Source organism: Manis pentadactyla, chromosome 5 (assembly GCF_030020395.1).
Source record: "Manis pentadactyla isolate mManPen7 chromosome 5, mManPen7.hap1, whole genome shotgun sequence".
Lineage (NCBI taxonomy): Eukaryota > Metazoa > Chordata > Mammalia > Pholidota > Manidae > Manis > Manis pentadactyla.
The window spans coordinates 5,309,738-5,326,189 of record NC_080023.1 but is presented as its reverse complement, the minus strand read 5'-3'; the positions used below and the strand labels follow the sequence as shown (position 1 = coordinate 5,326,189).

General features: G+C 47.5%; 1 protein-coding gene across 2 annotated transcripts in view; it reads right to left on the bottom strand.

Annotated features, from left to right (window-relative positions):
• Positions 1 to 16,452, bottom strand: part of JAKMIP1 (janus kinase and microtubule interacting protein 1) — a 151,146-nt gene that overhangs the window by 60,666 nt on the left and 74,028 nt on the right. The window contains exons 2-3 of one of the 2 annotated variants that reach the window (XM_036921157.2): positions 15,510 to 15,775; positions 11,770 to 12,264 (exon numbers count right to left, since the gene is read on the bottom strand). In XM_036921157.2, coding sequence (XP_036777052.2) covers positions 11,770 to 12,264; positions 15,510 to 15,638 — 624 coding nt within the window. In that variant the 5' untranslated portion in view covers positions 15,639 to 15,775. The remainder of the gene's footprint in view (positions 1 to 11,769; positions 12,265 to 15,509; positions 15,776 to 16,452) is intronic. The other variant, XM_036921160.2, reaches the window with a different exon arrangement.

Genomic DNA, 16,452 nt, shown 5'->3' with positions numbered 1-16,452 from the left:
GGCTCCCAGAGCTGGGAGAGAACAAATTTCTGTTGTGTTCAGCCACTAAGTCTGTAGCTGTTAAGAAAGCCCTGGACAAAGACCCCACAAGAAAAGAAAATTACAGACCAATATCCCTGATGAACATAGATGCAAAAATACTCAACAAAATAGTAGCAAACTGAATTCAAAAACACATAAGGAGGACCATACACCATGATCAAGACCTCAGGAATGCAAGGATGGTACAACATTCGAAAATCCATCAACATCATCCACCACATCAACAAAAAGGACAAAAACCACATGATCATCTCCATAGATGCTGAAAAAGCATTCGACAAAATTCAACATCCATTCATGATAAAAACTCTCAACAAAATGGGGATAGAGGGCAAGTACCTCAACATAATAAAGGCCATCTATGACAAACCCACAGCTAATATCATACTTAACAACAAGAAGCTGAAAACTTTTCACCTACAATCAGGAACAAGACAGGGATGCCCATTCTCCCCACTTTTATTCAACATGGTACTGGAGGTCCTAGCCACGGGAATCAGACAAAACAAAGACATGAAAGGCATCCAGATTGGTAAAGAAGAAGTCCAAATGTCACTATTTGCAGATGACATGATATTGTACATAAAAAACCCTAAAGACTCCACTCCCAAACTACTAGAACTAATATCTGAATTCAGCAAAGTTTCAGGATACAAAATTAATACACAGGAATCTGTTGCTTTCCTGTACATGAATGATGAACTAGCAGAAAGAGAAATCAGGAAAACAATTCCATTCACAACTGCATCAAAGAATAAAATATCTAGGAATAAATCTAACCAAGGAAGTGAAAGACCTATACCCTGAAAACTATAAGACACTCTTAGGAGAAATTAAAGAGGACACAAACAAATGGAAACTCATCCCATGCTCTTGAGTAAGAAGAATTAATATTGTCAAAATGGCCATCCTGCCTAAAATAATCTACAGATTCAATGCAATCCCTATCAAAATACCTATAGCATTCTTCAACAAACTGGAACAAATAGTTCTAAAATTCATATGGAACCACAAAAGACCCCTAATAGCCAAAGCAATCCTGAGAAGGAAGAATAAAGCAGGGGGGATCACGCTTCCCAACTTCAAGCTCTACTACAAAGCCACCGTAATCAAGACAATTTGGTACTGGCACAAGAACAGACCCACAGACCAGTGAAACAGACTAGACAGCCCAAATATAAACCCAAACATACATGGTCAATTAACATACAATAAAGAAGCCATGGATATATAATGGGGAAATGACAGCCTCTTCACAGCTGGTGTTGGCAAAACTGGACAGCTACATGTAAGAGAATGAAACTGGATTATTGTCTAACCCCATACATAAAAATAAATTCAAAATGGATCAAAGACCTGAATGTAAGTCATGAAACCATAAAACTCCTAGAAAAAAACATAGGCAAAAATCTCTTGGACATAAACATGAGCAACTTCTTCATGAACCTGTCTCTCTGGGCAAGGGAAACAAAAGAAAAAATGAACAAGTGGGACTATATCAAGCTGAAAAGCTTCTGTACAGCAAAGGACACCATCAATAGAACAAAAAGGCATCCTACAGTATGGGAGAATATATTCATAAATGACATAAATGACATATTCGATAAAAGGTTGATATCCAAAATATATAAAGAGCTCAGACACCTCAACAAACAAAAAGCAAATAATCCCATTTAAAAATGGGTAGAGGATCTGAACAGACACTTCTCCAAAGAAGAAATTCAGATGGCCAACAGGCCCATAAAAAGATGCTCCACATCGCTAATCATCAGAGAAATGCAAATTAAAACCACAATGAGATATCACCTCACACCAGTTAGAATGGCCATCATCCAAAATATAAATAACAATAAATGTTGGCAAGGATGTGGAGAAAAGGGAACCCTCCTACACTGCTGGTGGGAATGTAAATTAGTTCAACAATTGTGGAAAGCAGTATGGAGGTTCATCAAAAAGCTCAAAATAGAAATACCATTTGACCCAGGAATTCTATTTCCAGGAATTTACCCCAAGAATTCAGCAGCCCAGTTTGAAAAAGACAGATGCACCCCTATGTTTATCACAGCACTATTTACAATAGCCAAGAAATGGAAGCAACCTAAGTGTCCATCAGTAGATGAATGGATAAAGAAGATGTGGTACATATATACAATGGAATACTACTCAGCCATAAGAAGAAAACAAATCCTACCATTTGCAACAACATGGATGGAGCTGGAGGGTATTATGCTCAGTGAAATAAGCCAGGCAGAGAAAGACAAGTATCAAATGATTTCCCTCATCTGTGGAGTATAAGAACAAAGCAAAAACTGAAGGAACAAAACAGCATCAGACTCACAGAACCCAAGAATGGACTAACAGGTACCAAAGGGAAAGGGACTGGGGAGGATGGGTGGGAAGGGAGGGAGAAGGGAGAAAAAGGGGCATTACAATTAGCACACATAATGTACAGGGTGGGGGGCATGGGGAAGGCAGTATAACACAGAGAAGACAAGTAGTGACTCTACAGCATCTTACTACACTGATGGACAGTGACTGTAATGGGGCATGTGGGGGGGGCTTGGTGATGGGGGGAGTCTAGTAACCATAATGTTGCTCATGTAATTGTAGATTAATGATACCAAAATAAAAAATAAGAAAGCCCTGGACACTAATACAAGTGCCGGGACTCAGCACCCTCACAGGGTGTGACAAATCGCAGTTGACTGTGACGTGAAACTCTTCCTTCTGGATCTCTCCCCTCGAGTTCAGACAGGGCACCACAGCAGAGAATGCCGGTGAGGAGCTCTGCTCTGGCAGCAGATGCTCAGATCCCCTGCCCTCCTACCGTGTGACTGGGCAGGTGGGGCCACCATCAGGCTTGGCATCAGCCTCTGTAAACTGGGGCCACTGAGATCAGTCTAGAACCTAACCCTATGCAACTGCAGGGAGATTCAGATTTTAGCACAGAGCCTGATACATGATAAGCATGCAGTCAGTGTAGTTGCCACCATTAATCCATTTTAGCTCTTGGTTAATGTAAAGCCACTGAGATTCTAGGAGGAGGGACATGATACCAGCAAATTCCACAATGGGAAGTTCTCAAGCAAAGTCCTATAGTTCCGACAAGCTCTCTGAGCCACCTTTCTCTGGAAGAAGACAGGACGCTTCGCTCCTCCCGCAAGCCCACCCTCCCCATAACCATCTCCAGAACTCCATCCAAGAGCGCCTGCTGCGGCTTCTCCTTGAAGAGCGGCAGAACATGCCTGCAGCTCCCCCTGGTGACAGTCCGCCTGGTGACAGTCCCTCCTTGGCCAAATGCCCTCTGAATGTGCAGGAGCACCTCCTGGCTGTAGGGAAGCATTCTTAAAGATGCAGAAAATGTCGCCACTGCAGATGCCAACCCAGAAGCATAAGTATGTGAAAGGAGCTCATTAATGCAAACCACTCAAATGTGCTTTCATTGCTGCTGGCCAACATGAGTGAGCAAAACAGATCAGAGTCCTGTCCCCAGAGCTTCCATGGTGGGAGGTAGCCAATAAGCATAACAGATAAGTCAGCACTGCAGTAGATCAGAGAGTGATCAGCGCTTGAAGAAAAATATACAGTGAGGGGAATCAGTGGTGCCAGTTGGGGGTATTGCATGTTAACCATAAGGGTCCCGTCTGTCCACCTCAGCATCCCCAACATACACGTCTTGCTTGGCACTGCAGCCCAGAAGTGGAGCCCACCTCCAAGTTGCACCACCTCCTCCCAGAAAAAGCAGCAGCATTGCAAGCAAGGTATCTCTGGAATCCCAAATCTGCACGCTAGGCGAGCACCAATCCCCTACTTATCCTAGTCAGTGGGCAGAGGGCTTATGCCCCGTTGCCATGAAAAATGTTCCTAGAAACAGTCTCCACAAGCAGAGGTGACATGCAGGAAGGGATGGACAATATGGAATATAGTCTGGAGTCAGCATTTGCTAGGTTATCTTTCCCCAGTCAGAGTCTTGAGGGTCCAGAGATTAGGAGACCTGCCAAGCTCACACAGCTGATGGCAGGCATGCTGTTTGCTGACTTTAAGTCTGACCCCCAGGCTGAGCTCTCAGTGATCCTGGCCCCTGCCCCCAGCACCTTGACAAAGCTGTGACACTCGGACACTGAGATCACCTGACTGCAGCACCTGGGTGTGCAGGACGTCCCTTCGTCTACACTGACAGTCTCGGCATAGGGCTTAGGAAAGGGGTGGAGCTGAAACCACTCCAAGCTCCCAGGTCAGGCCCTGATTGGCTCACACCACACACAGGTCCCCATGCCCTGATGGCAATTGGCTCTGGGATGGCTACATGACCCAATTAGAGCCAACAGCCTGAAGAGGGCATGGCTCGGACCCCCCTGTTAGACCCATTTCATTACAAAGCTTAGGGAACCAAAGAACAAAGCAGAGGTTGCTACCACAACACCCATTCTCACTCTCCTCCTTGGTACCCATGGTGAATAGTGTCCCCAAAACATCCTATCTACCCCAGAGTCCGAATGTGATCTTACTTGGAAATAGGGTCTGCAGGTGTAATTAAGATGTAATTTAAGATGAGGTCACACCAGATCAGGGTGTGACTAGATCCCATAAGGACTGGTGTCCTTGTAAGCAGTCCAGACACACAAACAGAGGAGACAGCCACACAGAGGCAGAGACTAGGTGAGATCCAGCTCCCAGCCGAGGAGCGCCAAGGACTCCCAGTGACCGCCAGAGCCAGACCAGGTGAGAAAGGCTTGTCCCCTGGGGACCGCCAGTGGAGCGTGCGCCTGCTGACACCTTGAGTTCAGACTTGCAGCTTCCAGAACTATGAGAGAATAAATCGCTGTGGTTGAGGCCACTGAGTTTGTGGTAATTTGTTACAGCAGCCCTGGAAGGCAATATAATACCTCACCAGGGTTTGTTAGGAGCTCCCGAGTGCTCAGTAAAGGACCACATTTCCCAGCACCCCATGCAGCTAGTAGGTCAGGCTGGGTGAGCATGTTCTGGCCAAAGATGCAGAAGCATATGGAACTTTCAGAAAGTATTCTTCAGTGGAGACCACACCCTTCTTCATCTGCCCTCCCACGGACACCCTGGGATGAAGAGGTGACGGCTGGTGTTTCATGGGGATGAGAAGCCATGAGGATCAGGGCCACATCCCAGAGCCCCTTCTGAGGAGAAAGCTGTGAGGTCCCTGTATCCCTCACTACTCTGTGGCGCCCCACAAGGGCCCTTTCCAGAATCCACACGTGAGAAAGAAACTTCCAATTTTTAAGCCCCTGTGTATTGGGGGGGTCATCTGTACCGTGCAAACAGACCAATCCCACTGGTCCAAGAAATGAGTCCAGAAATGCGAGGTTACTGCCCATGTTGACCATAACTGCCTTTTCTTCTAGACTTTTCTTGTGTCAGCAGAAGACTAAAAGCCTTCTTGCATGCCCAATCCAATCCAGCTGACAAAGAAATAAAATGCAGACTGAACACACTGCCATGAGCTATGGACCTGCTCATGAGTGACATTTTTCAAACTAGGGGGTACCTGGGAAAATGGATATTTGTTCTCCCACTAGAATGTCCTGTGTGGGCCATTTGAAGTAAAACCCACACATACACTGAGAATACCTGAATGAGGGCTATTTCTGTTGGGTGCTGAGATGGAAACAGACAGCAAATCCTCGGTATACTCAAATTAAGCTCAAGCAGTCTCTTATACAAATACTTGCTTTTTCCCCATTTTATGTACCTTAAATACAAATTTTCCTGTAACAGAGGGATATTTTATAGGTCTTCCATTATAGGAACCCTAAGCTGCTGGTAGGTGCTGTAATTCACTTAATTCTTATAACCCTGGGGCAGATATTTGATTATCCCCATTTTACAGATCAGATACCAGAGGCTCAGAGACAGTAGGCAACTTGACTGGGGTCACACAGCAAACAAGCTGGGGAGTCTGGATTCAGACCCAGAGCAGACTTTCCCCAAAGACTTCTCTTATCATTACATGATAAGACCTCCACTAAACACACACACACACACACACAGGACTGGAGAATGCTTCTGAGAGCTTAGAATTGGCATGTGCTTAGATGTTCTATAAATTAGAAATATAAAATCGGCACATCTCTTCCGCCATTCTTGGTACTAGATTATTAAAACGTGACCTGACCCTCTGCCACTACTGGGTTACCAGTCTAAGCTGGACAGAGACTTCAAGACGTCACCTGGTCACTTAAATCTCCCACAGAGAGCCCCCCTGCCTCTACTTACACTCTCCCCAGGCTGGGGCACTCACTACCTTCCCAGAAAGCTTGTAGCTCTGACCCCCAGGGCCTTTGGAATCTCCAATCTTTCAGATATTGAGGGTGAAGAACAAATGAACATGTGTTCCAACCATCAAAATGAGAGACACTCCCCACCCCCATTTTCAGTGCTTGTCACCCTCTGTCTTCCTAACCACCCTCACGTAAAAGCACGTTGCAGGCGCGCCGGGGTCCTGGCACCCAGAGGGGCTTGGTGCTGTCAGTGAGCAAGTGACCCGTCCGGGCACAGGAGCACTCTGCTCTGAGGTCACTCACCTTTCCTGGACATGCTTCTTGCTCCTCAAAAGGAGACAGTGGTCAAAGGACCACTCTGCAAATGAAAATGTGTTGGGGAGGCAGAGAGAACAGGAAAAGGCTGAGGGACCTGACGCTCCCCCCAACCTCAGCCATCCCTCCTCACCTTCCCGCAGCCACATCCCCTGCCCTCCCCCTCTGGGGCTCCGTGAGACCACAGAGGGCCCTTCATACCCACGGAAAGGGCACTTCATGTTGTGCCGGCTCTGAGAGTTTACGGGAAGAAAAGCCAACATAAGCAACATGCCTGTCATCACTTTTCTGCTGGCTAAGGCTTCTGTGCCTACTGCGATGAGGTCTGCAGGGAACAGGACCCACTTTTGAAACGTGTCCTTGACCACAGGTCATCGGGAGGCAGAATACCCTTCACGGCTACATGCACAGGAAGTGAATCATTCACTCCAAATTCAGGGGGTGGGGCTGGAGGCGGGCAGGGGTTTCGACTATATTTGTGATGCTTCCATTCATCCACTGCATGGTGGGAAAACCTGATCCATACTTTTTGCAGGAAATATTTCATAATATAAAAACTTTCGTTAAGGAAAATATAGAGTCTCCAGTACTTGACAATGGTAGGTTCAACTGTATTTTCATTTAATGCTTTACTGGGAATCCAAGTACCCAAAACATCAGCATAGCTATTAGAGATTTACGGCAAAAATGATCCCACTATGCACCTGCCTGACCTCCAGTATTTTCCCCTCAGCATGCAATGCAGACAAACTCCTATTCATTCTCCACAGCCTGGATCGGACCTCACTTCCTCCGTGAAACTCGTGGGTCCAAACACCAGAGTCGCCACATCCTCTTCTTAGTTGCCTCTCAGGGTCGTGTGGCTCCGTCACTGAGCGGGGCTCCCCACACTGTAATCATCTGTCTGTCAGCACTCCTGCCACCTGGCTGAATGCCAGCTCTTTGCTTCAGGCTCACATCTTATTTCCCTCTGCAGCTCTGGTGCCAAGGCCAGTGCTGAAGCTCAGGCAAACCACCGTTCAGCTGAAGGGATCTGCTCTGTACCTGCTCTGGGCCACAGTCGTGGAGCAATTGCATGTCCGTAGGTGCTGTTTACAGCACCAGCTGTTTCATTCCTTTGCACTGCTGAAGAGTGTCCCGTTATATGAACACACTACATCTTATCCATTCATCACCTGATGGGCATGCGGAGTGTTTCCATTTTTGTACCGTGATGAGTAATGCTGCTGTGAACACAGGCAAGTCTTCCTGTAGACAAGTGTCTTCATTTCTCTTGGGAATAAACTAGGAGCAGGATTGCTGGGTCAGTGGGTAAATCTACATTTTAACAAATGGCCAAATCATTTTCCTAAGAGGCTGTACCATTTTACAATCCCACCAGCAATGTCTAAGGGTTCGCCTGCTCTACATCCTGGCCAGGGTTTGTTACTGTGTGTCTTTACTATACCCACTGCAGTGAGTATGAAATGGGATCTAGTTGTCATTTCACGTTTCTCTGATAATCAGAGTGGTCAGGGCTTTCTCACATGTTTATCAGTCATTTAAATACACATTCTCTTGTTGACGTTTCCTTTCAAGCCTTTGCTCATTTTTAATTGTGATTTTTCTTATTGTTTTATAGTTGTTTTATTATCTGAGTAAAAGCTCTTTGTGATATACACATTAAAAATGACTTCTCCCAGTCTGTACTTTGCCTCTTCTTTCTTAGTGTCTTTTGATGAACAAAATTTCTTCTTTGAACGTTTGGTGTACAACCTGAAGAAGAGTGCACTAATATGAATAAAGCATTTGTGTCTTGAGAAATACTTACTGCCCCAAGATCATGAAAATATTGCTCCGTTTTGTTCTATTATCTTCATCATTTTACTTTTTAACATTTGGGTCTATGGTCCATTTTGAATTCATCTTTGCAGATGATATGATGCTGGAGCCAAAACTGTTTTAAAGCTTTTTTCTTATGGATATGACCTACTTCCACACTGTTTATTGAAAGACCACCCTCTCCTTACTGAATGGCTGTGGTATCTTTTCCCTGAATCAAGTAACCACATATGTAGAGATCTGTGGCTGGACATTTCTGTTCCATTGACTTATCCATCTACCCTTCAGCCTGTCTTGACTGTTACACCCTCACAGTAAGCTTTGTTATATAGTGAGACCTCCAATTTTTTTCTTTTTCAAAACTGCAATGCCAGTCCTTCAAATTTTCATGCCAAATTTAGAATGTATTTGCCAATGTCTATTTTTTAAAAAGCACACTGAGATTTTGACAGAAATTACATTGAATCTATAAATCAATGACAGAAGAATCAATATCTCAGTATCTTAGGACCCACAGCTTCTCTCTCCATCGACTAGGGCTCCTTTGTTTTTCTTCAGCAACGTTTTGTTGTTTTCAGGGTAGAAATCTAACACAACTTTCATTAGATTTATTCCTAGGAATTCAAAATTTTAAATGTCTGTTGTAAAGAGTATTTTTTAAAGTTTCATTTTCCAATTGTTCATTGTTACTCTAGAGAAATGCTATTTTTCTATATTTACCTTCTATCTGGAGATTTTGATAGATTTGCTTCCTAATTCGAATAGTTTGTCGAGTCTCTATGATTTCCAACATCACAATGACAGCCTCTGTAAATAAGCCCAGTTCCCTTTCTTTCCCCCAACTTTGAAATTTTTATTTCTTTTTATTGCATTTGTATGTGAGGTCCTAGCCAGCGTGACGTTGAATTGAAGTAGTGACCGCGGACATGTTGTTTCGTCCTTGAATTCAGTGGGAAACATTCGCTACTTCATCAATATATATGTTTAGTAGATATTTGGTAGACCTCTTTATCAGATTAGGGAAATTCTCTTCCTCATTTGCTGAGAGTTTATATCATGAAGTTGAATTTTACCGAATGTCTTTCCTGCATCTATTACATAGGTTTTTTTCTCCTTTATTCTATCACTAATTGAATTATATTCACTATCTTTTGAATATCAATTTTTGTATTCCTAGGATAAACTTAACTTGGTCATGGTTATTAGCCGTTTTATATATTGCTGGATTTGACTTGTTAATATCTTATTTTGTACTCCTGTGTCTGTTCATAAGAGGTAATCTAAAATTTTCCTTTTCCTATAATATCATTGGTTTTAAGACCAATGTTATGCTGTCTTTATAAAACATAAAAATAGAGTGTTCCCTATTTCTTTATTTTCCAAAAGAGCTTGTGTAGAATTAGTTTTATTTCTCCCTTAAATACTTGGAAAAATTACCTGTGAGGCCTCTGGGAAAAAATCATTAATTACAGGCTTAATTTCTTTACAGCTCTAGGACTATTCAATTTTCCATTTCTTGTGGTGTCAGCTCTGGGAAGTTGTATTTGTTCAAGGCATATGCCCATTTGAACCAAGTTTCAAACCGATTGGCAGATGCTATTCATCACGTACTCTTACTGTCTTCTCAATTTGTACAGGAGTAGTGGTGGTTCCCCTTTTATGTTTTTATATTGGGGACATAGAGTCTCTTTTTGCCTTTGTCAGTTTACTCAGGCTTCATCAACTTGTCAACTTTATTTAACTTATGAAGGCATTGATTTTCTTTATGGGTTCACTTCAGTGATTCTTGTGCTTTACGACCCTTCACATGGAAGCTTAGATGTTTCATTTTCAGCATTCCTTTGTTTACCTGAAACCTGTTTTGCACTAAGGATTGATTTGATTATAGCCCACAAATTCTGCAAGTGCATCACATCCCCTTGAAAAGAACAGTATTCTACAGCTGCTGAAATACTGTACTGTCAGGTTAGTTCCAATTGGTTATTTAAATCTTGTATTTCTTCATTCATTTCTCCTATCACTTGCTGAGATACATATGCTCTTCTCCAATTAGAATTGTGGATTTGTCTGTTTCTCCTTATAGTTTCTGATGTTTCTTTTGTATGCATTTTGAAGTTTTGTTATTAAGTGCATCCTTATTGAATCGACCCTCTTATTATTAAGAACCACCCCTACTTGTCTTCAGTATTACTTCTTGTCTTAAAGTCTTTGACATTAATACATAAGCCAACTTTCTTTTGGTTAGTGTTTAGATGATGGATCTTTTTCCATCCTTTTATGTTCAATCTAACTGCATCCTCATAATCAAGATATATCTCTTGTAAATGTCTGTTGCTGCAGCTGACTCTAGTCCGAGAGTCTTAGCTTATTTGGCTTTTTAGCCTCCTGCACCACACAGGTTCAAAGTCTGAGAAGTGTCTTGAGGGGCAGACTGGTGGTGTGTTTGCTGCAGGTCACCTCCATTTGCAAAGCCTTATCTCTGAAGTAGATGGCTCTGGGAAAATTTCACCCTGTCTTTCTGTCCCAACTTGCTGGTCCCCACATCCCCCCAGAACCAATGACCATCTATGGTACAAACTGACCAGGCCTTTGGGGCCCCCCCTAGTTTCCCATCTTTCATGGCACCCTGAGGGGTGGCAGTTAAGTCCTCCTCACCTCTCTACTTTCAGTGGGGTCTCTGCTGGGGGAAGCCCAATTCCCCAGCCCACATCCAGGACCAGCAAATGACCGCCAGGGAAGAAAGTGGCTGGTCACTGTCAGCTCACCTGGGAGGGACTCTTTCTCCATCCCTTTGAAGTTTTAATTCTTCTAGACTTATGGTTTCCACAGTTCTTCAATCTTTAAAAATATGATAGTTTGCAATTTATGCTTTTCTCTACTTGTTGCAACGAGATGGCTGGTCTGTCCCAACCTACCAGATCTTACCTGGAAATGTAAGTGTAATCACATGGTTTATTAATTATGTGGGTAAGTAACTGCCCAGCACTTTTGATATGCTACCGTATCCTTTCTTACAAGGACCCTGCCCATTATCTATTAACCTCATTTTACAGGTGACAAGCTTGTCCTTTTGGGCTATTCAGTGACCTGCCAAAGATTAAACACCTATTGAGGAGAGACTCGCTGCCCAAAGCCTCCTTATTACCCCTAGGGGGGCAGGAACGTGCTGGAAGCCCAGTGCCTAGAACGATGCCTGGGGCGTAGGGGGTCCTCCAAAGTCCATCTCTACTGCACTTGGACAGAAAGGAAAGGATATAAACGTAGGTTAGGGAACGCATGCATCATGCAGGCGGCGAGGAAATGATGTGCGGCAGGTGGGGAGGGGCGCGGAGGCACATACCAGCCTGCGGATGTCACGCTCGCACTCGCGCTTGATGCGGTGCACCTCGTCCTGGTGCGCCTGGTAGGCGGCGCGCAGGTCGGCCGCCTTGGCCTTGTCGGCTTGCATGCAGTTGCTGAGCGCCTCCTCCGCCTGCTTGCGCGCCGCCTTGAGCTCCAGGATCTCCTGCTGCAGCCGGAGACGCTCGCCGTCGAAGGTCCTGCGCGCCTCCTCGCGCGCATCGGCCAGCAGTGCGGTCTTGACCTTATCGGCCGCGCCGTCGCGCAGGACGTTCAGCATGGCCTGCAGCCTCTGCAGCTCGCCATCCTTGATCTTGGCAGTGCGCGCCGTCTCCTGCTCATGCTGCCGGATGAGCACCTCGCGCAGCGCCTGCAGCTCCTTGGTCTTCTCCTCGTGCAGCTTGGCTCTGAGCTCCGAGATGTAGGCCGTGTGCCGCCGCTGCTCCTGCTCGCGCTCCAGCTTGGCCTCCTGCAGCCGCTCGCGCAGCTTGCCCACCTGCAACCGGGGCAGCGAGACAGGTGGTGGGGGTCGGGGTCAGAGTCATGCCTGCGCATCACCCCCCACGTCCCTTGGTGCCTGACCACCCCTGAGACCTTGCCTGAAACCTTCCTGGGTACCCACGCCAATTCCCTCTCCCATCACCCCCCAGTCCTGACCTCATCAGCCCCACCCAGAAACTTTGCTATTTTCTTGAGGTTTTCCCTAGAGGTGGAGGAACATCTGGAGATGCTGGCGAGGAGAGCAAGCCTTTGACGTCCTCATGACAGTCCAACAGTCACAAAACACAAGGCACCGGCAGAAATCGTCTCTCTCATCAAAGCTGAACAAATTTCAGACCAAATACATTTCTAATGCCCATGCATGAACCCTGGAGTTAGAGAAGACAGAGCAGGCAGCCACAGAGACGGGCAGGGAGAGGGCACCATCCTTGCTGTGGACTCCGAGGCACCCCCACATTAGCTTCCCATAGCCTCAGGAGGGAGGTAACTGTTCCATCCCAAGGCAGCTAAGGTGCAGAGATGTCTCAGGAATCAGGAGCAGAGCCAGCCTTCACCCCCAGACACCAGGACCCAGTGTCAGTACTGCACAGATGCCAGGCTGCCAATCCCACCTGAGTGTATCCATCTAATCAGCAAACAATTTAAAACATTATTTGTAAAATGTGCCGAGGAAGCGTTTTCCTAAAATACTCCAAAAGGCTTCATCTGACCTTTCCATTTTAAACATAATATATACATTCTGCAAGCACTCTTTCCAGTCATTTGTTTGCTAATACCAGCCTCCAAAGAACCAGAACAAATGGTCTCCCACGAACAAGCTGCTGCTCCCGTGGCAAACGGAGACGTTTTCCCTAGAGCACACTTTACTACATGCCAACACGTGGAAATTAATTTCAGGTGAGGAGCTATATGATGTCCCTGGGTGTTGATAAATCTTTACTTACAGAAGCAAATAAAACCAACCTGGGCAAGCAAGATCAACATCTCCTTACAATAAACACTCACAAGAACAGAAATAAGAGGAAGGACTGGTCAGTCTCTGGCCCACCTCACCCAAGGGCTAGAATCGGAGTCTTTTCCTAACAAATTCAGTGCCAGGGAGCCAGAACTGAAATATTTGACATGATTTCTCCAGCTGGCAACTAAATGCTTCTGGCATTGTCCTTTCTAGGAGGCAGCACCGTTCTGGCCTCCCAAGGCAATGTCGACAGTGATTTGCGGCCCAAAGGATGGGACCCCAGATCCCACATCTGCACTGAGGAGTGTGTTTCCCTCAGCAAATTGTCGAACCTGAGGTGTGGCATGTCAGCTCGGCAGGGCCATGGTACCACATCATTTGGCCAAATGCCAGGCTAGGTGTCGCTGTGAAAGTATTTTTAAAGATGTGATTAACATTTAAGTCAGTAGACCTTCAATGAAGGATCTGGACTCTAAATGCAGCAAGAGCAAACCAACTGGGAGAGGGAAGCACCCCAGGTGGCAGGGGGCTGGTGGAGGGGATGCGTCTGAGCCGCCTGCCGCTGGACCAGAATGGTGACGTCAGCCTCTGCTTGCCCCTCGCCTGAGCTCCTCCCATGCATCAGGGAGACTCTATTTCCAAGCCTGACCCCATCCCCCCATTTCCTGTGACCACCCGAGACCAAGCCGCTGGTGGCAGCTGTCCCCAGACCACAGCCACCACCTCCTCCCCAATCCCCTGTCCGCCCGATGGCGTGGTCTTCCCCAGGTCAGGGATTTTGCCCCGGCCTCGGCCTCGGCACGCCCGCCTGGTGCCCAGAATGCTCACAGGCGTTGCTGGACATGTGTGAGCGCTGCTCCCTCCCTCGCCAGCAGGCAAAACCCTCAAAAGCTGATCCCAACCGCCTCTGCAAGCCTTCCCAGGCCCCTCTCGCCACTGCACTGTTTCTTAAAATCTCCTTTGCTACGTGCCAAGTGCTGCCTGCTGCTGGCTCCCTGAGGGCCTGTGCACCCAAGGGCAGGGGCTTTTCTGAGGCCCTGGTAACAGGGAAGCAACTTCCCATAGGCCTGGCTTCAAACCCTGTGCCGCCACCTGAAACTGGGCTGACCTGCTGTCAAGGGCTGGATTGCCCCTCCCCACCCCACCCCACCCCAGCCAAATTCTTACGCGGGGCCCTTAACCCCAGGACCTCAGAATGGGACTGGATTTGGAGATAGATTCTTAAAAGAAGTAATTAAGTTAAATGAGGTCACTAGGGTGGGCCCTGATCCAATACAGATGGTGTCATGTCCTAAGAAGGGATCAAGACACACATGTGCACAGAGGTGCCACCTTGTGAGGACACAGGGAGAAGGCAGCTGTCTACATCCCAAGCAGGGAGGCCTCAGGAGAGCCAGCCCTGTCCACAGCTCGATCTCAGATGTCCAGCCTCTGGAACTGGGAGAAAATACCTGTCTGTTGCTTAAGCCACCATCTGTGGTGCTTTGTTATAGTGGCCCCAGGAAGCTAGTACACCAGGGCAGGTCACCATTGTCTCTGACCCTCGGTTTGCTCACCTATAAAACGGGGAAAGCCCCCCTGCCCTCACAGGTCACACCACCAGGTCAGGAGGCACCTCTAAGGCACTGCTGTGGTCTGCACAGTAGACACATGCCAGACAACTGTGCAGGGATTGCACGTGACAGGCAGCATCTAGGCCATGTATGTAACGGTCATTCATTCCTCAAACCCAGACGTGACCCTGTTTAACAGATGGGGAAACTGAGGCATGGGGTGTTTAAAACTTGCCAAGACCTCAAGGCAAGTTATGGTGGAGTTATGGCAGACCTCAAGTGCTGGAGGTCGGATGGAGCCCTGGCAGAACAACCTTGGCTCTGTAGCTTCCCTGTTGCTACTTCTCGGTCAGACCTGCCAGGCCCAAGGGGTCCCGGGCAGTGACTCCCTCCTGAACTGGGCAGGGTGCAGACCAGCGGGCACCATGCCAGGAGGGCGTGACTGCCCTAAGCCTGGAATCCTGAGTGGGATTGGGAAGGGGCACAACTGGGGCCTGGAGAGTTAAGTAGCTGGTCCAAGGTCACAGTGAGATGGGTCAGGGCCAGGATATGCACCCAGGTGGTACTACCTCTGATGTTATACCCATTTAAACAAGAGACAAGCTGAGGCTCAGAGAGATGGAGCACCCACCCCAGGCTAGGAACATGCCCTCCACTCATGCCCGAGGGGCAACTCTGACCATGGGGAAATTCTCAGCCCATCTGCTGCCAAGCTAGGAGGCTGCCTACCTTGCTCTTTTCCTGCTGGAACTCAATCTGAATGCTGGTCAACTTGGCCCGCAGCTCTTCGTTGGCCATCTGCACCGCGTCTGCCTCCATCTCAGGCTTCTCGCCCTTGCTCCGGCCTTTCTTAGACATGCTTCTCCTCAGGTGGAGATGCTGAGATCCCGTGGTTCACGCCCGCCAGCCAGCAGGCACCACTCCGAGCTCCGTGGTGCTAACCAGTTGCGCAGCGCTCAGCTCGCCCTCTGCGTAAACTACCATCACTTGGGATCCTGTGGGCGGAAGGAAGCCAGGTTAGCAGAGAGAGAGAGAGGCTGGTGTCCTGCTTGTCTGGGCTCTCAAACATGTGACAGCCAGCGTTTGCTGATGCCTCCCTCCCAGGGCCAGGCACCTGCTCATCCCCAGGATGTCCTGCCACTGTCAACGCTAACCTGGCCATTCTCAAGCTGGGGCTGCATCAGACTCACCTGGCAGCTTCTTAGGCACAGGGCCCACCTGGGCCCACCCCCAGAGAATCTGATTTGCATTTCCACAAGCTCCCAGGTGTTGCTCGCAGATAACCACCCCTTGAATAGCTCTGGCCCCGTCCTGCCCTCATCAAGGTGAGGTGCACCTGAGCAACCTGTAGCCGGTGGGCTGCAAACATCAGTGGGCCACCTGGGTGGGCTGCTTGTTTCAAAGCGCAGGTCAAGCTTAGGCACAGCGGTGCAGTGGGGCCAGGGAATCTGGATGTCCCATCTATGCTCCCAGGGAATTCTGGGCAGGGTCTGAGAACCACTCAAAAAACAGGCTGTTAGACTTCCTAAAGGTCAGTGGTTTCCTCCCCTACACCCCCAAAAGACTAGTCCAGCACCGGTCACCCCAAGCTGTCAGCTCTGGGCCCAGCGGTGGCATCGGCAGGCCTCCGGGCCTCTGAGCTGTCCTGGCCAGGTCTGAGCTGGTTACCTGG